General features: G+C 40.6%; 1 protein-coding gene and 1 long non-coding RNA gene across 2 annotated transcripts in view; one reads left to right on the top strand and one right to left on the bottom strand.

The window, feature by feature from the left end:
* Window positions 1–24,418, top strand: part of ANTXR2 (ANTXR cell adhesion molecule 2) — a 120,469-nt gene that overhangs the window by 6,047 nt on the left and 90,004 nt on the right. The window contains exons 4-7 of the mRNA XM_080409181.1: window positions 5,825–5,906; window positions 6,939–7,046; window positions 7,144–7,212; window positions 8,356–8,436. Of these exons, the coding sequence (XP_080265307.1) occupies window positions 5,825–5,906; window positions 6,939–7,046; window positions 7,144–7,212; window positions 8,356–8,436 (340 nt within the window). The remainder of the gene's footprint in view (window positions 1–5,824; window positions 5,907–6,938; window positions 7,047–7,143; window positions 7,213–8,355; window positions 8,437–24,418) is intronic.
* Window positions 1,243–23,470, bottom strand: LOC308072799. The gene is made up of 2 exons (XR_013931802.1): window positions 9,756–23,470; window positions 1,243–1,744 (listed from the first exon to the last, which is right to left on the bottom strand). It is a non-coding gene; the product is annotated as an uncharacterized lncRNA (long non-coding RNA).

The raw sequence follows: 24,418 nt of genomic DNA, 5'->3' as shown, positions 1-24,418 counted from the left end.
CCATATGTACGCAGGTAAGAATGGATAGGTGCAGCTGGAACAGCTATCCTTTTAAATATTGAAGAAGTCAACTGAGGAAAATGACTTAGAATGTCTAACTCCCATTGTTCCAAACAGATGAGGATGCTAAGTACAGTGCAGTTTTGGGGATGGGTGTGTGATTATGGGATATTATGGCCTTGGGTTTTTAATGTGCGTTTTTGACTTGCAGAGATGTTTTCCCCCTTGCTTGCTAATTCACAAATGTCAGGAAACTAATTGATTCCTAGCAGTTAGTTCAAAGTAGGGAAGTCTTTTTGTTTTGAAAGCCTTAGGCTTCTGATTGTTTGCACAGAGTTCTTGTTGGTTTTTACTGCATAATAAAGCTGTGGATATAAGGAAACCCACACCATAGCATCAAAGCCCCCAGATTACCAAATATTTTGTGACTATGAACAGTGCTATGTGAATAACTCTGGAAACAGAAGTCACTGTTAACCACAGTACACTCAATCCTATCATAAATACATAGAATAAAAATAACACCCAGACGGAAAAGATTTCTCACAAGGGTTATATCCCATTTTAGACATACATGTTTCCCCCTGTGAAGTTTAGCTGGAAACTGTCTGCTAAGTGGTAAACAGAGATCTGTGCATTCACATTTGGGGCTCAGTTTTGCTACTAGTTTTGAAAATAAAGTTGTTTGGAGAAGTGGATACATTTACAGATGTAATCCAGATGGTGCACTGTTGTTCGCATTCTCTTTTGTCCAACTATATGCTGGCCAGCAGAATTTCAGGTTTCTGTGGACCTGATTCTGCAGCATTTGACCGACATCCACAGCCGGGACTAGCCCTGCTGATTCTGCTTAGGTGAAACACCTGTTGGAGCTAAAGAAGATCATTTGAATGAAGGTGGAAAAATAGGACAGTTAAGCACCTGGTATCTGACCAACTGTACTTTACTGTGCTTGCTCGTCTGGTGGAGCATGGACTATTCCTTTATTGCACAGAGACATTTAACCTAGCGAGACATTCATGCATTTTTTGCCTCGGTCACATAAGCTAACCTTATACTTCAATTCAAAGAAGCTTGCCAAAATAGAGCCATCTGCAGAGAGTGTGTTCTGCTGCGTGTATAAAGTACAGCCACTGTTGTGGTTTATCCCTGACTGGCAACCAAGCACCATGGAGCTGCTCGCTCACTCCCCCCATCACCCAGAGGGATCTGGAGAACTGGAAAAGAATATAAAACTCGAGGGTTGAGATAAGAACAATTTAATAGGTAAAGAAAAAGCCATGCATGCAGGCAGAGCAAAGCAAGGAATTAATTCACTGCTTCCCATCGGCAGGCAGGTGTTCAGCCATCCCCAGGAAAGCAGGGCTGCTCAGGTGACAAATGCCATAATGCCAGATGTCCCCCCCTTTCCTTCTTCTTTCCCCAGTTTATATACTCAGCATGACGTCATATGGTATGGAATATCCCTTTGGCTAGTCTGGGTCAGCTCTCCTGGCTGTGTCCCCTTCCAATGTCCTGTGCCCCTCCAGCCCTCTCGCTGGCAGGGCCCAAGAAACTGAAAAGTCCTTGACTTGGTATAAGTATTACCTAGCAATACTAAAACATCAGTGTGCTATTGGCATTGTTCTCACACCAAATCCAAAACAGAGCACTGCACCAGCTCCTAAGAAGAAAATAAAGTCTATCCCAGCTGAAACCAGGATGGCCACTGACATGTTTTTCATCTGGAACCCGTGCAGGAGCCCTGAAATTTGAAGCAGAACAATTATTATCATTGTATTGAGCTCTCTGTAGTGTTTGAGAGGTGCAGAAAGTAGGAACGTCCCCCAAATCATGCATCTGGGGAGGCTGATGCATGGGGCTTACTTTCACCAGTATGATAGCTCTGTTCATCGGGGATGTAACTGTAACTCTTTTTTTTTAAAGAACACTTCCTCCCCCCTCCCCCCTGCCCTTGTTTCACTGACAAATTGTGTGTTCCTGTTACTATACTTCCTTCTTAGCAGCAAAACCGAAGTACCTGTTTTGTTTGCCTTTATTTGTTAGAGATAAAGTAGCCTTACAGGCACATAGCCTTTTTCCTGACGATGAATATATGCTTATTTGGAATCACGATTTCCCTGCCAGTGCTCATACTCTCAACACACTGAAAAATGATTCAGGATTCCAGCACTTCAATAGGTAGAATGCAACATGGAAAAGAAATATGAGATACCGTTCCCCACCCAGAAGAGCTAAGAATACTGCCACTTAAAACTGCATTTTGTACAAGGCAGCCCCTTGCCCAGCTGAATCGGGACGATCTGAAGCTCGTGTGGCAATTTTAGCTGGTTCTAACCTCTGCAGCACTGATGTACAAGCACAAAATTTTCTCCCTAAAAAAAATCAGGGATTGGAATGGTTTTTAAGATTCAGTCCTCAAGCATACTTTGCTTTCAAGTAATAAGCCTGCCTTTGTATGTGTTGAAGATGCATCTATGCATCTATTTCCTTTAAGGCAAATTATTGTCCCTTTCTGTTAAGTGTTCTAATCGCGTCTCTGAGAAACTAAAGTGGCTTGTGTTTCGTAACTGGTCTGTAGCTTTATCGTTGGTCCTCTCAAACAGGGGTGTGATCTCCATCCTGCTGCAGTAGAAGGAAGTATTACCTGTCTTCCACTGCCAACAAGTGCTGACTGTGGCCCTGTCTATGCAAGGAAAGAAGGCAGTGCCTTAACAACATCGGTAGCCTGACTACTTGGCTGCTGATAGCACTGTTTTTAGCATTGTGTCAATTAAACTTACTTAAAGCAAGACATAATACTGAACAGCAATGAAGACAAAACCAGTTGGGTTGCTTAAATAAAAGCTTGCAGCTTGGCGCAACGGAGCTAATGCAGAGAAACCTCTTCTGTAAACTGGTGATGGTTACCTTGGCATAATTTGAACTTGGAAAGGCAAACAGTTACATCTTAGACCTGAAAGTAAATCTGAATTGTGGAGTGTGCTCAGGAGAAGTTGCTACATTTCAATTTATGTTAAATTAATTTCTTCAGATGTTTGCAAAGCTGGGCTGCTCTGTAATCTCTCTTCGCTAACTGTCTGTTTTCAATTCTAAATTCACTTACGCAGTTCCCTGCCTTGGGGAGGCACTGAGAGTACAAGACAAGCTCAGCATGGACTTTGGCCTGTGCAGGGAGCAGTGTTCATAGATAGGCCCATGTGCCACAGCACACAAGCCCTCTGCAGCCATGGTGTCTCGTGCTGATGCAAGGTCCCACTCCCTGAGGCAGAGCACAGCAGAGCTCCCCAGAGAAGTAAGAGCAGTGGACGCTGCTGAATCTGCTGCCAGAACCTCTCTTGACCTCAGCCAGCCTGGGATTACAGCTGCAGCCCCTGTTCATGGACTAGCTAAAAAGGGTCCGCGGAGCAAAATGATTGAGAGCTTGTAGCTGTGGTTGTGTTTGTCTGGCTGCTGCTAGAATTATCTGAAGTTGTTACAAAGATTAAAAGAGAGAATAGACAGGATAGCTATTAAAAATTAGATGTGCATTTTCTAAAAAAAGAGAGATGTGATGCAGTGCATATGCTGAACGGGGAAAAGATTTTACATGTGTACTCATTCAGCCCAAACACAGACAGGCTGCAAGTTGCTGATTTTGTTTTGCTTTTTTGCCTCTGTTCCTTGTCTGACTTACACCACGAAGCCAGTGGCCCTTCAGCCTTTATCACTGTTACTGAACTGTATTGCAGCAGTGTCCAGACACCCAGGCTGAGGTCATGGCTCTGTTACTGCAGTACTGATGACTTTTAAAACCAGACCACTTCTGTGGATTATTGTGGCTATAAAAAATTGTTACAGAAACTAGAGAAAGGAGAATTTTGAGACACTGAAGAATGGGAATGAGGGCTTCAGAGTGCTATGGCTGACTGACTAAGGAGAGTCGCATTATCAGAATGATTCAGGCAGATGCAAGCTCTTGTGCCCACCTTCCAAACCAGCTGGTAGTGAGCTCTAGTGTGGTTGAACTAACCTCTCCTACTGTCTGGTGGGGCTCATTTGCTACGGCCCTGTGTTCCGCACCCACATTGGCCTTGTGATACCCAGACTAGGACTCAGTCGTACCTGACCATCTTGGAGCACAGGTGGAGTTTGTTCACATCTGGCAGGGCCTATCTAGTACAGATGTGCCCTGAGGGAAAGAGATGGTGACTGATTAAGTGCAGCTAAAAATGCTCATGCTGCCAAAGATTTTCCTGGAACCCCTTGTAGGCAGAGGCCTGGAAACACCAGAGATTTCTGTGTGACCCGGTCACAAGACATTTCAGATAAATAAAACTGAACTGATTGTACAAAAGCTATTTTTGCAAAATGAAATCTGTTTCAGAAAAACTGGGACTTCAGTTGCAGCTTGTTTCTTGGCAGCAGAACACTTAACGCCTGTGATGTGCTGCCACTCATTTCTGGCAAGCACTAAGTATGTGGTTTATAATCTGCGTTCATACATAATCAGTTTTAAGTTGTTTCTATAGATGCTGAATGTAAAATATTTGGATCAAACAGACTGTATTATCTTACGTAACTTATTATCTTCCATACATTCAATGCCACATTTCTCTTCCCACCCCACCCCCCTTTCCGATTGTATCGGTTGATCCTGTGGTTGGGAGCTTATTACAGCTATGGATTGTACTTTGGAACAGAGCTTCTAAACATAGAGGAAGCCCATCAGTAGAACAAATGACTAGTGGGTGGCATTCAGGCAGAGCAGCATATGCATTCTTTCTCATTTTGTTTGCCCTAAAGAAAGCTTTCATCCATTATGCGATGTATTTTCCCTCCATCTCCTCACCTCAGCTTGTTTTCCCTTTGTGACCTATGTTTGCTACAGCGTTCTATATATTCTGGCCCAAATTTTGCCCCTACTTAGTTTTTTCTTGTCCTTTCCTCCCACAACTTTCTATGGCCTTCACTAGAATTTTACTTGCATAAGAGTGAAGAACTCCCAGATGTGATTATTTTGGTAAAGTCTGTCTGCCTGTTTTTCCCCCTCATGTTGAGTTCACTGGGGAAAGTTCCTTTTGTGCTAGCTAGCAGCTACTCCAGTCTTATCATCATAGTTAGCATCTCCCAGTCAAAGATGGATTTATTAGCCCATGAGAAATCATGGCACAACCTTATCCTTCTGTTAAATAACTGTGACCTGTGTGCCAGTGTGATGTCTTGTCAAAGGTCACATAGAGAGGTAGAGACAGCCAAAAATTAAAAAAAACTATCCTTAATTGTAGTCCCTTTTCTTTGATATGAGAGGTGTCTTGCAAATGCTGCATTTGCGTACTGATACTTACTCTTTAAGGGAGATTATGTTAATTATTGTGATTCTGTCCTACCCCATTAAATACCTGCATATTGACCTGGAAGGTTTCTCTAGAAATAGAACTGCTGTTTTAGGGGATTTCTTTTTTAACTGCAGCATGATTGGAAGTGAAGTCGGTTTAAATGAGCAAAGTAGACTTAATATAACAGAATTTCCATGGGGCTGTTTAATGCTGAGGCGTTGCCACTTCTTTGTAATATCTACTCTGTCTGAAACATTTTACTAGATTCTAGGTCTTTGACTCACTGAGGCATATTGTGTTATTTAGGTCTAAGAGATCTGTTACCGCAGTGCTGTTTCCGTTGCAAATACAAAATCTGCCTCCACGTGGTATCTCAGCTAAATGCTGTATTTTACAGATTTTAATTTCAGATCTTCTTTATGGCAAATAAAATTTTTTCCATCAATAAACTAACCCCTTTCCCCACTTCACATCACGCCAACAGTCTTTTACCCTTTTGTTTTCAGAGAGAAAATCAAGAAAGGTCTTAAGGATTTGGAGGAGGTAAAACCAGCAGGTGACACATATATACATGAAGGGTTAAAACAGGTAGGTTTTAATCATCTTCCTGCAATCAAAATATCCTCTGTTCTCGCCCTTTGGATAAGAAAACCAGCAACCTGTAACATAAATGGGTTGATCATGTGCCTCAGACTGTTAACACTCAAATCTTTTTGGTTTCGTAAGTAGTTCCAAGATTGCTCAGATACTATGCAAATCCCATGCAGAAGATTAGCCATCACAGAAAATTGCCATATGGAATTTCTTTGACTTGATCCTTCGCAGGAGAGTGGTTCTTTGTTGTGAATTTAACAGCTAACACAGCATACTAACTACATGGTAAACAGTCACGTGCAGCTTTGTAGGGCTGCGAGTCTTAACAGTGCCTTCTAGAACACGTGCTTATGAGAGTTTACTGCACAGATCAGCATTTTCAAGACAAATGGTCTTAATTTTGGAACGTCTTAGTTATGGAGTTCCCAACTCCCTATATTTTCTTGAGACATACATTTTTGTTTGCAGTTTTGCTGAAGGACTCAGGCCCTGAAACTGAGGGATAAGATGAGGATCTATGCTTTCACTGTTATGGATAGAAACTCAGTTTCTTCCTTTATGCCAGTGGAGCCAAGTTTGTAATTGCAGTCTACAAGGCTGAAAAGCTAGGGAAACAGAAGCATTTGAAAAAAATTACTCAGTTTTAAGCCATTGTTTTTGTATCTTGGGACCTACGGACTGGCATTTGAAATCTGGGGTGTAGCAAAGGAAACCTTATAGTCGATTTAAAGAGAAGTGAGCTTCACAACTTGAAGAGTATCTGTCCTGAAAGAACCAAGTGTTTGTTTCTAAGGGTTGATCAGTTAGTGACCCCAGCCCTTTGGAGATGGACTCACCAGTGACTGGAAAATACTGATGAATGATATCCTTGTTGTAGTGAGTTAAAGGGAGGCAGAGGATTGTCATGAGAGATGGGTTTGAAGATGAGGCTGAATGTTATGTCAGATGCTATAGTCACTTAGAAGACGCACCTTGGTTAAAAGTTCAGGTGTATTTTTCAGCTGGATAAATGTTTTTTGTTTTCAGGCCAACATGCAAATTGCGAAGCAAGGAGCCTCAAGGTTTTCTAGTATCATCATTGCATTGACAGATGGCAAGCTAGATGGTCTGATTCCCTTGCATGCAGAGAAAGAGGTGAGCACTAGGTCAAAATGCATATTATATTCTGAAAAGTTTGGGTGTTGCCTGTTGAATGAAAAAATGCTTATTCCTTTGTTCTTTTTTGGGACAGGCAAAGAAATCCAGAGAGCTGGGAGCTAGAGTTTACTGTGTTGGTGTCCTTGATTTTGTACAAGAACAGGTAAGAATGTTACTGTTCTAGATTACTAGGCAGTACCTTGTCGCAGGGTTTTATACAGTTAAGTAATACAGAAATTAATTTTACTTATGTTAGGTAGTATAACATCTTCTCTGTCTCAGGAAGCAGACACTTACTAGATGTGTATATAGACATAGAATGTGTGCATGTTGCTTTCATTACTGAGAAGACCTGGCAGAAATACCATTGCTAGCTGGTAGTTGCCAGCAGGAAATGATACAGGTAGAACCCCTGTCATTAAGATGGTAACCAGATTAGGCTACAGGTCGCATCAACAAAGTAGGTACAGACAAGCTTCAAGCAGCGTTTACAACAGCCTTGGAATAAGAAAAAGAAGAAAATAGAAAATGTCCTTCATTGACTGAAAGCTCTTCCATGGTTGTCATGTCCTAGTGAAGGCTGTAGCTACTCTTGTACAGTGGAAGTGACTTAAACAAAGTGTAGAGGCATGAAGGCGGGTTAATTAACATTGCTGACATACAGCTGTGGGCTGGCTTCAGGGCGTGGGTTGGCTGATGTAGACAAGGTGCAGCTGTGGCTGGTTCTGTGCAGCGGTTGGGCAGCCAGTGAAGAGGGAGCAGCCGAGGGAGAGAGAGGAGGAAGAAGCAGAGAGAAAGGAGTGTGTGTTCTGGCTGAGAAGAGACTAGGAGAAGGCAGCAGAGGGACTGGCATGGACGGTATGTTGGTGCGTGGTGGTAAAAGGCCTTGCTGCAGCTGGCTAGTTTGGAGAGTGCCGTGACAATGGAGAAGTAGACAAATGGCTTTTCACTATATAGCAAGTGCATAGAAAGTCTTTAATGGAAGGCAGAGAAAACAGGGAAGATAATTTTGGAAAGAGTTATGAAATCACTGCCAAGATCCAGGCACTGAAAGGTTTCTTTGGTGTGGTGGTTTGACATGATGGCTAGCCACTATACCATTTTGTTAGCTGTAGTAGGTTGTAGTAAGTCTTCCTGTTTAGGAAAGCCATAGTTAGCTGTGAGGGAACTTCAGAATGTTCCTTCTCTTTGCAGAGTTGATGGGAGTTGTTTTTAGGTATCCATGTACATTTTAGGGGTAAAGAGCAGTGTGACAGATTTAGTTTGCCAAATGATTCACCTGTTTGTATCCATTTTCTCTCCAAAGCTTGAAAAAATTGCTGACACAAAAGAGCAAGTCTTCCCTGTCACTGGAGGATTCCAAGCACTTAAGGGGATAATAAATTCTGTGAGTATCAGGCAATAAGCTTAATATTTCCTCAAGATTACAGCTTACTCTCTGGTCCCACTTACATTTCCAGGCAAAATTGGGTCCTAAATCAGTAATTGCAAAATACTGAGTTTTTTCCTCCTTATCTTAGAGATGCAGTTCTGTAAATTAACATTGCCTGCCACTCCTGGAATTGCTCATGCTCAGGCCTGATGGGGAGTTGGAGGATTCCATACAAGTGAGTTTGAGGGGCATGCGCTGAGGAATGTCTGCTATAGGTTTCGCATGAAAAATGGGACATTTCCTCTGCAAGAGTTGAGGACAACTGGTTAAAATCATGAGGAATTGTCTAAATCTTTGTATACAGAGAAGCATTCTAAATACATATTTTAGCCTCGACTTTAATCGTGTTTTTCCCCAGTAAGCAATAAGACTTTCAGTTTCTTTTTTTTTAGCATTCCATGAGAAACTCCCATCAATGAGATAAGGCCATTCAACTGGTTACTTTGATTTGCAAGAAGGGATCAAAGCAAGAAGAACATTTTTCTTGTGATCAGTGGCTTGACAGTATTTTAGCTGTGTGTCAAGAAGACATGTTCAGTTGTGGGGACCTAATTTATTTGCCTCATCTTAAACTGAAAGCTGTGTATTTTAAGCAAGGTTAATGATGGTGTTGCTGCATGTAGGAAACACAATGAAAAAAGCCTACTGTCAAAAGTCAAGTTAAAACCAATAATGAAATCCTTTTACTGAGAGAGATCCCACTATAACTCATTTCCCTTTCCTGCTTTTCTTTTTTAATAAACAAAGGATACTGCTCAAATTCAGGATACTATGCAGTCATGAATTTATCACTTCCCTTGAATAGTGTGGTTTTTGTGGAAGTTGATGTCATAATGAAACAACTTATTTTCCTTCTTGATGCTTTAAATAAGTGTAACTTTAGAATCTTTATCGCACCTTCTAAAGAGATACAATCAACCTTTTCTTGCAGTGATGTTTATATTCCTGAAAAGGCAGTACACCCCATGCAGTACTGCTTTTTTTTAAAAATCTCATTCTATGCCATTTTAAAGACTTAGAAGAATCAGTTACTCTGCTAGTGCAACGTGATGCAACATTGAAGCTACTAGTGATAGACTTATCATATAAGATTCATTATATTATATCATATAAGATTCATTCATTATAGATTCATGAGCTGAATGTTTAACCCCAGTTGATTACATTAAGTTTCCAAGGATACTACATTTCAAAATTTAGATGTCAAGATAGAACTAGACAAGGGATTAAAGACATTCACACCTGGAGTTTCCCCTCCAGCAAGGGTTGCTGACCTGCATATTGGATCATTCAAAGGAGTCAGGTTTCCCTGTGCTTGAAGCAGCAGGAGTAGGATCACTTGAGATTTTTGAAGAGTTCAGCTCTTCAAACATGCAGAAGACTGGTGTAACTCATAGGTTGTCCCATTATCCCCCATTTGTGGCCAAGTTATTTTTTGGCAGTCTGGCTAATAGCAGTGCCCATTGCCTCTTCTATACCTCCCAGGAGCTTTCAAGCATCTTCACTTTTTTGTGGACAGAGGAGGGAAGCTGTTCTGATAAGATTGGGCAGATGGTTCTTAAACAAACCTCAGTCCAGGTTCTTCTGGCACTTGTGAAAAACCCAAGCATAAAAATCCTTCATTTGTACAATATCATGGCTGTAGAGCAAGAGAAAACGCACATAACAGTATGACCTTGTTTTAAGGTAACAGCTTAGCATTGACAGGGGCTGTACAGAAAAAGCAAACTTCAGCTATGCTGTTCCACATCTTAAATGCGTTGTCTGCTCCTTTAAACGGTGACTGAACTGAATTGTTTAGGGTTTTAACCTGCAGCTGGAGTAGACTTCTCAACACTTAGCTTACTGCACATTTCTGTCCATAAAAAGACTCCTATGTTGTGGTTGTCAGGGCAGTGGAAAATGTTTTTGCTTATAAATAAAGGAGCATAAGGCCTTTCTGATAGAAAACAAATCAACTGACTTCAGTCTTACCTGCATCAGTCTTGTTTGTTGGGATAAAGGATCCAACAAAACCAGTTAATGCTAGTGATTTGATAGCTCCTGAGAGCTTTTAGAGGCTTAAATATTGTTTACAGATTTCTGAAAATCACTGAATCTAACCAGAATTTCATTGAGCAGTCAAGGCATTTGAAACTCCCCTTTCCTTTTCTCTAGTAAAAATGTTAAATGTGTTTATTAGAAGCAGTGGGAGAATGATACTTTGCCAGCGTCCCAATTTCACCACAGAACATGGATGGAAGTATTCGTAGATAGTGATTTTTGTTTGTTGGTTTAGGGTTTTTTTTTTAATGCATTTTTTCTTTCTTTTTTTTTTCTTTTTTTTTTTTTAGTGCATGTGTGGTGGCTGTATTAATATGACTTTTTGGTACACTATAGTTATAACTGTTTTCTTTGAAGGGGTTTTGACAGATTGATTCTGCCAATTCATTCTCATTGCATTATAAAGCTGATATGCAGATCTAATTGAACATGAAATAGTCAGTTTTCCTTTTTATTCACAATTATAAATCTATTTCAGTTTGCAAGTTAGCTAGAGAATACGGGCTCAAAGAGACACTCTCATAAAAGGGAAAGCTAATTTCAAAACAGATGAAAGTGAAATACCCACATCACAAACACGCAGAAGTATTGCTCAAAGTGTGGTGTCAAAGGTGCAGTTGTGAAACCCTCCATGAACATTGTTGAACACTTCTCGTTTAGCGAAAATATACTGTTTACAGAAATGGCAGCAACCCAGGAATTAAAACCCTCAAGCAAAACTGCAGCACAGAACTGTTCAGTAGGAATGATTGGAGGAGCTGCTCAAAGCCTCTACTACATTTGTCTACCAGACTTGGCTGTGAAATTTTTTGGCTGCTACATTGTTATAGCAAATTCCAGGAGAGCTGAGCAGTTAATCTTCATTTGTTGATGAAAAAAAAAAGTGATGAGTTCGATCATAGAGTATCTGTTAGTACCTGCTTCTGCAGTTGTTTGAAGCCTAAGTAATTCCAATTTATTTTCTTTGGACAGATACACAAAATATGTTTAATTTTGGCAAGGGATTAACATTCAAGACAGTAGGGATGAACATTTAGAGAAAACCTAACTCAGATGTTGAGTAGCTTGCATTGTGTTTTGACCTTCTTATTAGTTAAGATAAAATCCCAGTGAAGTGAGTAAGGATTTAAGCACCACCATGCTGTGTTTGGTTTCTGATGAATAATACCAACTAGCAATTCAAAACCCTGTGCAGGCTTCTGTGAAGAGCCAACCATTTTATGAATTTTCCAGCTCTTCTGATGCTGCTAACCTCTTAACTTTACAAAGTAGTAACTAAACAGCATTGTCAGGGTAAATAAATCTAAGGAAAAGTCTAGAGCTTAAAAGAAAAATGCTGAAGGCAAGTTATTATGCTATCAGGAGCAGTTTACTGATGTAGTTTGGCTGGTAATTACATGGAGTATGGCCTCATGAGCAAGCCATAGCAGCGTGAACTGTAAGGGTTTGGGAGAGCACAATTTATATCACCGTGTGCCAGTTCAGTACTATATAAGAAAATGAAATCCATTCTTCTTTCTCTTCCTTTCTTATATATGTTATTATTTTTTTTTTACTCATTTGATAAAGAACCACTTGAGAATTTATCATTTATATTGTTAGGTCTGAGTCCATCTGTCATAACTAAAATAGCACTTTCCTACCTGGCTTTTGGGGGTGTGTTAGTGAGGCTGCACATTTCTTGATCCAAGGGTGCTGAGCTGTAAGCAAGCAGTCTGTAAGGAAGGAAGCTCAAGAGTGCCTCACTTGCACTTACCAGATATGGTTACGAACCAGCACTTGCATCAGGTGAAACTGTGGAGAGTTTGTGCCTATGAGATAGCTCAGTCAGACTTGAAAGTTCCGTGAGAGATGAGTTTCTGCAAGGTGACTAAAGGCTGTGGGGCTGACAGCCTTGAGAGCACTGGATGATCTCTCAGGCATTGGCTAAACTCTTCTCTGTAGTGTAAAAAACAGTATTGGACTCCTGGTCACAGAGAGGAGCAGAAGATGTTTGTATTCACAGGAGCAGGAAATTTTGCTGTTCTGAACACTGTTCATTTTAACTGCTCACTAACAAAATGATAAATGGACGAATAGTGATAAGCAATTAAATTAAGGAGCTGGGAGCCAAGGTGCCATACCGCTTGAATTAAACACATGGAGTCTTTCAACAAGACAGTATCTTTCATGAGGCTGAAGTTTCTGTAATGTTCCTGTAATGCTCTGCTGTAAATCAGTATGTTTTGTTTTCCAATTTTCCCCTGCAATTTTTCCAGGTTTTGCCTGCTTGTGTGGCACGTCTCTGTGCATGTGGTTTGCACAGCTCAACAAAACTGAATCACTTTTATGTGCCACATTCTGAAAAAAACCCCAGACAAACAGTGAAAGAACCTTGCTTCCCCTTTCTGTTAAACACAAGTCCTGCTGATTTGTGAGTGGAAGTTGGTTGTCTCTGCAGGCAGAATTGGACAAGGCTACTGCCTCTCAAAGTTACATTAGTGGAACTCACTTCAGTAACGTTATTAGGGTGGGTGACAGTTCTAAGTCAACTTAAACACATTTTTATACTAAAGTGAGGTGGCAGCACTTCATGCAGGAAGGTAAAATATATTTTGTACTTAAGAAACCCCATTAAAGTGTAATCAGATAAGACTACAGGAACTGATACGTGCAGAATGTAAGAGGAAGTAGTCAGTTGAAGAAAAGTTCAACCTAAAATTGTTTTATCTTTGTTATAAGATTTCTTAAGAATTCTGCCTGAGAAGGATTAGGAATAAAATTGGTAAGCTGTCCTTTGCTTGTTCATTTTGCAGGTGGTCAGTTTCAAATTGTTCATTTTATGTGGGAAAACCACCCTTAAACATAGTGGACAAAAAGAAATTGACCAAAACATGTAAGCTGAGCAGTTAGACTATCTAAAACATTGTAAATTGAAGCTAATTTGTCTCCAGGGTGGCTAAGCCTCTCAGGAAAAACCTCTAACCTTTATGCATAAAGTTTTAAGTTTGTCCAAGAAAAGTTACAAATTCATAGATAATATTGCCACAGAATGTTAGGTCTTGAACGTTAGTGTAGGTATGGAGAGACAAGACACTGCACCACCGCCTGTGGATGGCCCTGCTGCAGCTGTGCCTTGACTACTGTGTTTGCCAGTACTAATGTTGCTGCAGGAATGATACTAACAAAAACGGGAAGAAGGTTAGCTAGCAGTGTAACCATGAGGGGGAAGGGACAGTACCACAGGAAGGAATGATTCGTGGAAGAATAGCATAATATATACATCAGTAGTTCTTTGCTGAGGCAGAGCTTTTTCTTGTGAAAATGCCTGCGCTGAAATGAGTAGTACCACTTGCTATGTGGTACCTTACCCCTTGTGGTGACATTTCTCAGTATCTACTCAAGTATCGACCTCTCAGTGAAAGGGTAACTTGCAGGAGAGGAGACCTTGGTGTTTGTAGCATATAAACTCTGAGGCTAAAGTAGAGTTACTTAGAACCCATCACATGAGTGTACCTAGGAACAGTAAAATCGAACAAAGGATTAAATGCATCCAGATTCCTTTAAAAAAATATGCACCACGAACGTAGGGGCAGACTCTTGCTAGAGTGGTATAAGCAGGTAGTGCTATAATAAAATCCTGCTGCCTAATTGCAGAATTCTTTCCAGCAAAACTCTTGTTGATGATAGAGGGAACTCTGCTCTGGTTATAAAGAACAGTCAGCAAAATCTTTTTAGCATTCACATTCATTTGAGCAACAGTGAAGGATACGTATTGAATATCTGGGGGTAGGGTGGGTTTCCACTCAGTTAGATGGTCACTGTATCAATCACTGTGCACGACAGTGCATTCCTACCTTTAAGTTACATGAACTGGTGACAGCCAGATCAGCAGGGCCTAGGGGGAACCACTGCAGAAAACATACATCGCAGTGCTCAACAGTTCTCAGTACATGACAAGTCACTTCTCACCCTGAATGTGGCACCAGTTGTCATCGCTACACTTGTACCCCAGTGCCTCAGTAGAGAGAGGGGCCACACAGGCTGTTGGCAAGATTTGGTGGAAAGCAGACCTGTATGCCTTAGAGTTTAACAAAAAAAGTCAGCAGGGAGAGAGGTAAGCGACTCACGTTGAACAGTGAGTTGATGCCAGATGGGGGAAGGAACAAAGTCTAGCAAGTGATAGCCAGTTATGCTGAGGTAGGTCAGAGCGAAGAACAATTTTAGCCTTTAGGTTTGTAAAACTTACTGCAAGGACTTTACAAAAATGTCCTCTGGTCTCTGTGAATCTGACACCTTCTGCACTAGATAAGCTATCAGCAGCACTTCCTTGTTCTGACCTGACTTTTGCACTGAGGTGATAGTGAATTACTAAACTCATATGAGTCAATCAACATCTGGCATTGTTACCTGCTGTAAGGCAATAGGACAGGTCAGCAGAGTTCACGTTTCAGGTGTAGTGGGAAATTTAACAACCACAACAGTTAGTGCTCCAAGGTTAGATGTTCTGGTAAATGCACAGTACCTCTAATGTGAATGTTCACTGAGCCTCTTCTGTCTAAACTGCTTGTGTCTTGGTGGCTTGCATCTTGGCCATTGAGTAGCAATCAGGGACTACATTATTCTGAAGTAGCTGATACTTCTGTCATGAACTAGCTTATCTCACTAGAGCTGAAATTCCTCCATAGTCCACCTTGCTTAGAATATGCAGAGTCTGACCTCCCCCTTATTCCTTAAATGGGTGTGGATGAAGGAAGGAGGGTCAACCAACTGACCACATGCTGTTAAGATTTTTCAAGAGCAAAATCAGCTTAAATGGTTCATTATCAATTATACATCAACTTAATTGGATCATTTCCTGTAGGAAGAAAATATGCTCAGTTTATGCACTGTGAATCCAGGAAGCAAACTATTAAACATTCAAGGAGGTGGGGGGAGGAGAAATGCAACAAGTTATCATTAAAAGAATTATTCTGATTAAATCATTCATCTTCATCAGTCCCTTTGGATGGTCTGATATGCAAGCTGCACCGGGTGCAAGGTTTAGAACTAACGTTGTGCTATGTTTTCCATGTGATTGAGACAGAGTAGATAGTTTTGGGAATTACTGCATGTAGTTGTTAAAAGGAATCAATGGCCTGGAATAGAATGCTTTCTGCTCTACCCTTCACTGCTGTGCAGCCTTTAATTTGACATTCTCTGACATATTACAAACCATATAATGTTCTCCTAGAGAACAGAGAGCTTGATAAGCCAGCAACATAACTGACACGGTTCCAGTTTGCATGAGCATGTGTGTGCCTTGTGATTTGAATTTGACTTGTCAGCTATCCTGGCATGGCTATCAGTTCTGTTACATAAGGGAGGCTGTAAAACTCACTTGGAGTGAAGCACTTGCAAGTCCAAGTGAAATGTAGTGTTTCCTTAGTGGTAAGTTGTTTTGAGCCAGATTTTCCTTACTAATTAAAACAAAAAATTAATAGCCCAAACAACTTTTTTCCTGTTATAGAAAGTAACAGTTTGTCTTGATTCTTACTTATATTACTTGATAAGTAATGGGTTTAGCGTTGTTTTTGTCATTTTGGGGGTAAAGGGTTCTGATACTGCTAAAATACGCATCTCTCATGACCTAGTGTTTTGCATTCTACATTTGGTTTACTCAGTGACTGCAAATGAGGTACTGCTTAGACATTGTGTAATTAGAATATTCTCACTAACCTGACACTGCACCAGGCTTCTCTCTGATGGTTATTTTATGCAAGACCATATGTCTCAGGGATTTTTTTTTCCCCCCATTTAGATAGGGGACAGGATAGCAACCTTACCCCCTTTACCCTTGCTCTTTGTCTAAAGCATTGCTGTGCAGTGTCAGGAAGTATGCTGACATTAGCAGAGAGTTGTAGTTAAGAACACAGATGTTTGGCAGCAGATAGAGGTAGATCTCATTAGATATTAACTGCTATAGTTCCTTTGCTGTGACTTTGTTGGGGAGAAGCATCAAAATGGTGTTCCCTGTGAAAGCATGCATTTAATTCCAAGTTACCTTGAATTGGTTGTCTTCTGTCTAGTGTGAGGCAGCCCTGTTGCCTCATTGGTTTCCACCCAGATTAGTCCTGGGAAGAAAAATGGGAAAGGTTAGGGCTTGCTTTGACACAGTAGAGACACATGATGTGGGACTGGCCCATATAGTATGGCATTTCATTTTGCCTATGGGTTGCCATGGGTTGTTTTTTTCTTTTTAATACTCTTCTTTTTCCATTAAGTTCAGATTATAATGTCACAGACCTTGTGACACTATCTGAAAGAATAGAAGATTTCACTTTGGAAACAAGCAATTAACTTTAGGGAGTTTAAATATTAGTTGGCATATGGAGAAGCTGGCCTTTCCAGAGCCTAAGGTGTGCTGTGAATGTCCTTCTGGTGTAAAGATCCCAGGTATGATTAAGGTTACTCAGGTGTCATCACTGAAATCAAGGGCTGCACTTAATTTTCACTTGTAACCTATTCCAGGTCTTTATCTTTAAAGCCTAAGTCCACCACAGTATAAGGGACACAACTCCTATGCAGGCAAAAAAAAGCATTAACTCATGAATGAGAGAAACCTGTAATGATACCAGCATACTTACAGCCTGAGATTTTCACCACCCCGATTTCACACATGTTCGCTTTTACATGCTGTAAGATTCAATGAATTCAGTGTGAAAAATAATGATGTGTAGACAGTCAGCATTTCATTGTCTAAAAAAACCCCACCAGCCAGTGAGTCCATTACACCAATTAAACACCTCTTGCTTTACTTTCATTTCCTTTTTACTGCCACAGCAATAGTGGAAAAAAAAAAAGTTCTAAGTTACAGGAAAAAAAAAAGAAGGAATAAAGCTGCCAGTAGTACTTCCAGATGACTCATAGAAAAATAAAAATATGTGGGAACGTGGGTTGAGCCCAGTCCTAATTCAGCCAATCAGCACAAAATATTTTAAGAGCTAAACAAAGTGCTGCATGAACTCAGTTTTGATAGGTTCTGCCTGACTCACTCCAGCCAGACAGGCTGCTAGCCCAACCTAATTCAAAACAACTAAATCAAACAGGAGTACAGTGCTGTTTTCATTACACATTCTTCAGAGGAGTTCTACAGCCCCAAGCTGGGGCAAAGCTCAAGAAGGTATTAACTCAGAGAAGGGAGTAACTCCACAGCAGTGTTCCACAGGTTCAGCTTTGTACAGCTCCAGCCTAGGGTTCCTAGACCCTACTTACAGGCACTACTACTCCTGTGCACCCCTACAGTTCTGTTCCTGCCTACTGCTTAAGTATCAGCTCCCTGAGTCCCAGTTATCCAGGTGTGTGGCATTCCTTGATCAGCATTCAGTGGGAGCCAAAAGGTGTGGGGAATCCCTAATCAGGAAACAGCCCAAGAAATTGAGTGTTACAGCTGACAATCGAAGACACTTCGTGTAGGTACACAGATCCAACTGAGACTAGTAATGCTAAACGTGGTTTTAAATGCTCTTATGTCATCAGGGCTCTCTCAGATACTGGTTTGTGCATTAGCTGTAGTGTGTGCTATCTTCCCTTCCTACTTCCTTTCTTTCGGTACATTTTATCGAATGAAGTATCTGTTTTGCAGTAACAGTTACAAGGTTGTAGTGGCTAACTTGAGCATGTTTACCAGTACAGCTTGATTGAGGGTGGAACTAAAGGAGATGCACCTCTTTGTGATGGAGGTTTCACAGGGCACTTGGCACAGTATGTGAAGAAAAGTGCATCCTTTTTGTGTGTCATGCTATGAACATAGCTTCTCCAGTTTTAATTATGTTTGCAGTTTACTGTAGTGCCTTCATCTGCTTTCCTTCTGTTTTGTTATATTTTGCTTACTAGGCGTTATGCTTACAGTATCCCTAGAGAAAATGATGAGCCCCACATTGGAAGGGAGAGAGGAAAGAAAAGGGGAAGGAAATCTCCACAGAAAAGCCACTGTCTTCAGTTTGCTGTCAGACTAGCATTTAAGGTTTTTTTTAGTGCTGTTTTGCCATCTTTCTGAATTGTGCAGCACACATTTTGCAGTGAGTATACACATGGCTGGCTAGCGGCGTATCAATGGGCAGTGCTCCAGGCGCAAGCTCAGAGTGCAGTGAGCAGGAGCTAATACTGCTGTAAATACATTTTTGCACACAGACTGTGGAAGTGGTTATATTGCACTGTCAGCATGCTTTGCACATGTCTTGCCATACATTAGTACAGCAAATAAGATTATTTTTTAAAGGTGAACATTTATTTGCTCTTTAAAACTTGATTCTGGAAATAGCAAGTTAGATGCATTTGTTTTACTACAGTACCTAGCTTTTGTTCAGGGAACCATATTGCCCGCCCCTGTAGAGAGTCAAGCCAACCTGATTTGGGATTGGCTTCCAATGGGCAGTGATGTAAACAAAGAGGTGCATGTTTGAAATTGAAACGTAGGGAGCAAAGCCCGTGGATGACTCTAGAAATCCTGAGTTGTTCAAAATCATTAGTGTGCCAAGTCTGACCAAAATGGGTCAAAGAGCTCTCTTCCTCTGGCAGTTCACGGTTATCTTTTTACTGGGAAGCAAACACCTTACACATCCATACATCCTTTTCTAGTTTCAGAACAGTAAACTTAAAAATTGTGAATGGTTGTTCAATAAAGAATCCAGCTGTGCTGACGACCTGCCCCAAATCCTGAACTTGGTGTACAGTTCCGGGGAGGAACAGATGCCATGCGATTTTTGATTTATGGTGCTGACTGCTGCCAAAAACTTTTGAACTGCATACTGGGGCTAAGCGTAATCGAACGGTGCTGTGAAATAAATTGACACTTAGCGTATTTTGTTAATTGTGGATGTACAGTTGGGTTGCTCATGGCTCGTTACTACTGCATTGTTCTCACAATTTCTTGGAACATGAAATTCATTAAAGTGCTGGAAGGGAAAGTTGTTGTTTTAGCCTGCATGTAACACTGTACCGCATGGTACAGCTCTGTTCCACAGTATGTTCCGAGTGTATGGTAGTCAAAATACTTAAAAAGCTACAGGAGCTGTACTGCTTTACTCTTTAAATTCTGAAAACTTTTAAGAGGAAGTAGCAAGGGTGAAAAAGTGAATCAAAGCAGAGCCAGGCCCAGTCCGTGACAAGTTAAAGAGGTACTGGAAGATGCAGTAGTCACGTTTTCTGTGGAAAGAAATGTTTGCATAAAGTAGAGACAAGAACTATGATAAAGCCAAAATTTATAAACAGAGGTGGAGTTCACAAAGACTGAAAGCACTAGTGGGCCTGATGTCATCTTGTTATTTGGTTGCCTTTTTGCAATTTATTGCAGGAACATCTGCCTTTTCTATGCTAATGTAATTATTTGCATAGGTCTATTGTTTCTGAAGCTTAAATCTAACAAAACATGATTCTGTTTTTCAATTCAAACACCTACAGGTTAAAAACTGACAATGTTTCTGTAATACATCTTGAATTGAATTATATGTTTTTTTAATGACAATAATGCTAAACCACTGATTTAGGAAGTGGGCTGTGAAGTTTATGTGAACCTTTGGGAACCTTTTGAGTGGGAAGTGCATAGAAATCCATGCCACTGATAAGGATTGATATTGGTTTTAAGTACAGATTAACAATCAGGTTGTTCAGAAAAAAATCTGCTAGGTGAGAAGTGGTCCCAAATGGGAAAGCTGATGAAGTGGATGGAATAGATTTTCTACAACTGTTTTAAATTACATGTGTATGTATTTGTGCCTGAGCAAGATTAAACTTGCATTGAACACAAAACTGTGGCTTGTAAGCCTCTGAAATAGCTTGAGAGATGGAGATAGGTGACAATCGGACTATGTAGAACTGAAGGAGAAGATCTGAACACTAGTTAGGTGGTTCAGGAGCTAAACAGTTCTGTTTCTGATTGCTACATGCTTCACTGTTAGTGAGCTGATAGAAGGCGTTTGACAGTAAGAGTGCATAGAGATGCTTGTAAAGGACAGGGTCTCTGAGAGCTGTGTGCATGCCAGATTCTACAGGACTGTTGTGCAGGGAAGCTGTATCTGATTTTCAGTATGGGACATCAAAGCCTCAGTCTGGCAAGGACCATCTTTAACTGTAAGTCAGGATCTCATCCCACCATATTGAACAGAGTATTCATATGCCTAAAGTTACACATGCAGATAAGGAACATGATGGGTGGCTCGCAGACAGAACTGGGTAGTCCAGCAGTTGATTTACAAGTGACCCTTTCAGAAAAGAAAAGCCTGTTTGGCCAAATAGAATCCCAGTGTATGTCAGTGGGTTTACACTGAGGGTGAATTTGCTTTTCAGTGCCCATGGGCTCAGATGCCTTTATTCTGATAACTTCTGCTCTCCGAAGTATTCTGAAGTTACTAACCTGCATTACTGAGAAATGCTATGGAAAGCATACAGTATCCTTTCACTTAATAGCCATAAGATAAGATTTCCCTAAGAGCTTTAGAAGCTCCTCTGCCTTCAGCCAACCCTCAGAAGCTATGCCAGGTGGTCTTTCAGTGCTGAGCATAAGCTACATACATTCATGCTGCTTGTTACTGAGGTAGCTGTTGTAATAACTGTTCTTAAAAAATGGGATAACAACATTTTTTTTAATCTTCGATGCTCCGCTGCTGCTGTTGCAATATGGCAGCAATGTAACAAATCCTGTGTATGGGGGAGCTACAGAATAGGGTTTCCGTAGCAGTCTGTTGTTTTGTTGTTCAATAGGAGGATGTTCAGGGTCTGAATTTCATGTGCCAGTTTCTTCAAGTACAAGAAACTGACTACCTTGAAGAGCAGAACTCTACTGCCTTCTCTTTTTCCAGCAGCCACATGTGCTTCCTAACAAGTGTTTAAATCACAAGCTCACAGCTGTGATTTTGATGTGATCCTCCCATTTTGATTAGCCTCTGTGTTTTTCCAGCTGTAACCAGTGTAGTTCTTCCACAGTTCTCTGTTTCTGAAGCTGTAAGATGATGGGAAACAGGCTGACAGGTTTCAACTCTGTTTTGCACTTAGGTTTGTGGGGAAATGTTTCTTTCTGGGACAGCTAGCATTTAGGGAGGTGACTAGAAGGAAAGCCTTTGCAAGCCTGGGAGAAGAGAGCCCTATATTTGGTGCAGAGTTTTGGCAATGAAATGGATGACATAAGCTCTTTGAATCTTTCCCTGCATGTTGTTAAACCAAGGCAATTTATAGTCTTATTTGAATTCATTTTATGTCAGCAGAGTGTTTAACTGTCCTATCCAAGGATGGCCTTATATAGTGATTATTTCAACTTTTCTTGTGGGCAGTAAGTTTCTAAATAATGAATTTGCAATGCCAGGTCACTCTCTTTGATTATCCTGAACTGGGGAAGAGGGAGTGTAGTACAGATTTTTGGGGAGTTAATTTCAACCTTGCTGAATTTGCACCCCAGGTTTCCACAGCAAGATAGTTTAAAGTTAGTTTTACACTTTCAAAAGGGGAGGTGAGGTGACATATGCATACTTTGGTTTGCATGGTGCCATTGTTAAATGTGCTTCCTTAACACGCAGCTGAGATAGCTCCATTAAAAGCTGTTACTGTTGAGGGTGGTCAGATCCCTCCTCTCAGGCTGCAGAAGTGGTAAGGATGCTAGATTTCAGTTGTGCGCAAGAGCTCCCACACTCTGCACAAGCCCAGTGTTTACCCCTTTCAGCTGCATGTGAAGCAGCAACATCTTGAAAAGGGGAACTTTGGCAATTAATATGCACTTCGGAAAATCCCTCATCAGCTATTGCCGAAAGAGCACGCTCCAAGGGTACTGGTAGGGGTGAAACAGAACTGATCTAGAGATATGAAGACATATTAAATAATGAACATTATTTAAGGCAACTTGGCAACTTGGGTAAGATGCCTTCACATCATTCCTCCTAAAGAAAAGAGATGAGCTTTTTATTGGAGTGCGCTGTGCTAGCTTGGAAGGAACAGCTTGCATGGAAAGAGTGAGAAAAAAAAAAAGATTAAAACAGATAGAAGAGTGTGAGCCAGAGCAAGAAAAGAGTAAATGAAGGCCACAAGTTTCTATAAATCCTTTTAAGATGCGAAAATATGTTCTCCTCTCCCACATGTGAAAGAACAAGTGGCAGTTGCCATCTTGGAAAATATTTTCAGGTTTTCCATTGTGACAGCTAAATGCTGGTTACTGTATCCTTGTGAGCCGAACCATTCAAAATGATTGTGCTTGGTACAGTCAATGGGATTTGACCCTTTGCAAGGATGCTCTGATTTTCACTTCATTGATGGAAAATTCAGTTCAGTATAGTGTTTCAGTGTTGCTTAGAGGGTGCGTTGAGAAGAAACCAGAACGTAACAGGTTGAGAGAAGAGCTCTCTGTATGGTGTTAGGTTGGTTCCACCTGGTACAGTTCAATTCTTTGGAAGGTTTCTTTTACTTCTGCTTCTTAAGGTTACTTGATGGTTATTGTTGAAGGGAAGGATTTTCAGGGACAAGGCTGATTTCTATACCATTATTAATTTTTTAAAGCATGGACTATCAAGAAACTTTCTGAATGGCAGAAAAGGAACTAGTTAAACTTAGATAAACAAATTTTAGTATTTGCACACAGTGGGAGTTTTTCCTCTAGTGTAAGCTTTGTTTGGGTGAAAATGACAGTCTTAGTTCACCACCCTTGCAAAGAGACCGAGGATCTCTGAACAGTACAGCTTTTTCAAGCCAAGTGAAGAACAGTAGTAATTAAAATGATGAAAAATTAGTGTCAAAGCAATTGTTCATTTCTAGGAACAGTATTAAACTGCAATATTTTTATTTTCCTGCTTTATGTCAAGAGCAGCACATCTACGTGTATAAATATGAATTCGATGCTGACGTGTGGGAAATCAGTGTATCCTGAACCTTATATTGAAATTTGCTTTTGTTAATGAATTGGGTTCAATTAATTTAGGCTGTTTTTTATCATAGTTGGGGTTCCCTCCCCCCCCCCCCCCCCCCCCCCCCGCCAGTTTATTCTTAAATCCAAAGGGAATTAAGCATGTCCAAATAGTTTCTTTTCCTGTTTTACATTATATTTGGAAATACAATGTTAGAAAAATCACTACCAGATTCAGTGCAATTAACAGAAATACTACTTGCCAAGAAAAGGCAGATTATGTCCATCATTGTCTTCCCCTCTCCAACCCCCCCAATTCATAATGGCACCCTACTTCATCGGACAGCAGGCACATGAGGACCGGATAGGAGCTGGAAAATTTCTGTCTGTATAGTGCTGCTCTACAAAAAGAAAAAGAAGGAATTCAGTGGGCTTTGATAGTGCCAACTGCTAGATCTGTACGTAATATGAAAGGAAGTCTATAGTCTCATTAGCTTAAATTGTACTATTGATATGGCTCAGTCTCTTCAGAGGAAAAAAACCCAGAAAGTGTTTTTACAGTAAAGAAATAAAATGTTTTATTCTTCCTGTGTTTTATTCTGTGCAAAATATCCCACCCGCGCCCCCCCCTCAATGAACTACATGACACTCTCTCTACACCGAAATAGAAATCAAAAAGTTAAGTCCTTTTTTGGAAGCGAGATGAGGTCCACAGATAATGTAAACTGGTCGACTTGCACTGAATGTCAAGCTACATTCTTTCCAAAGATCTCTGTTGCTGTGTATTATCCAAATGTATGTGCATGCAAGGTCTCTTATTTTTTAAAATACTACTTAATGTTTATAAATGTGGTTTGAAGCACTAAAAAGATAATTTGTCCACAACATTTTGTGGGGAGACAGGTGATATGGAAAGTGTTAAATGAGGCAGGCTATTCTTTTTCAAAGAGCTTGGCATGCTTTTTGTCATAACAATGACAAATCTGTTATTGTTTCTAGGGGGCCTGGATATGTGGCAACAAAACCCACTAGCAAATAAGAGTAGGCAGAGTA

The sequence above is a fragment of the Falco punctatus genome, assembly GCF_963210335.1.
Source record: "Falco punctatus genome assembly, chromosome: 1".
Taxonomy (NCBI): Eukaryota; Metazoa; Chordata; class Aves; order Falconiformes; family Falconidae; genus Falco; species Falco punctatus.
Note: the sequence above shows the minus strand (reverse complement) of the source record. Positions and strands in the feature narration are given on the sequence as shown.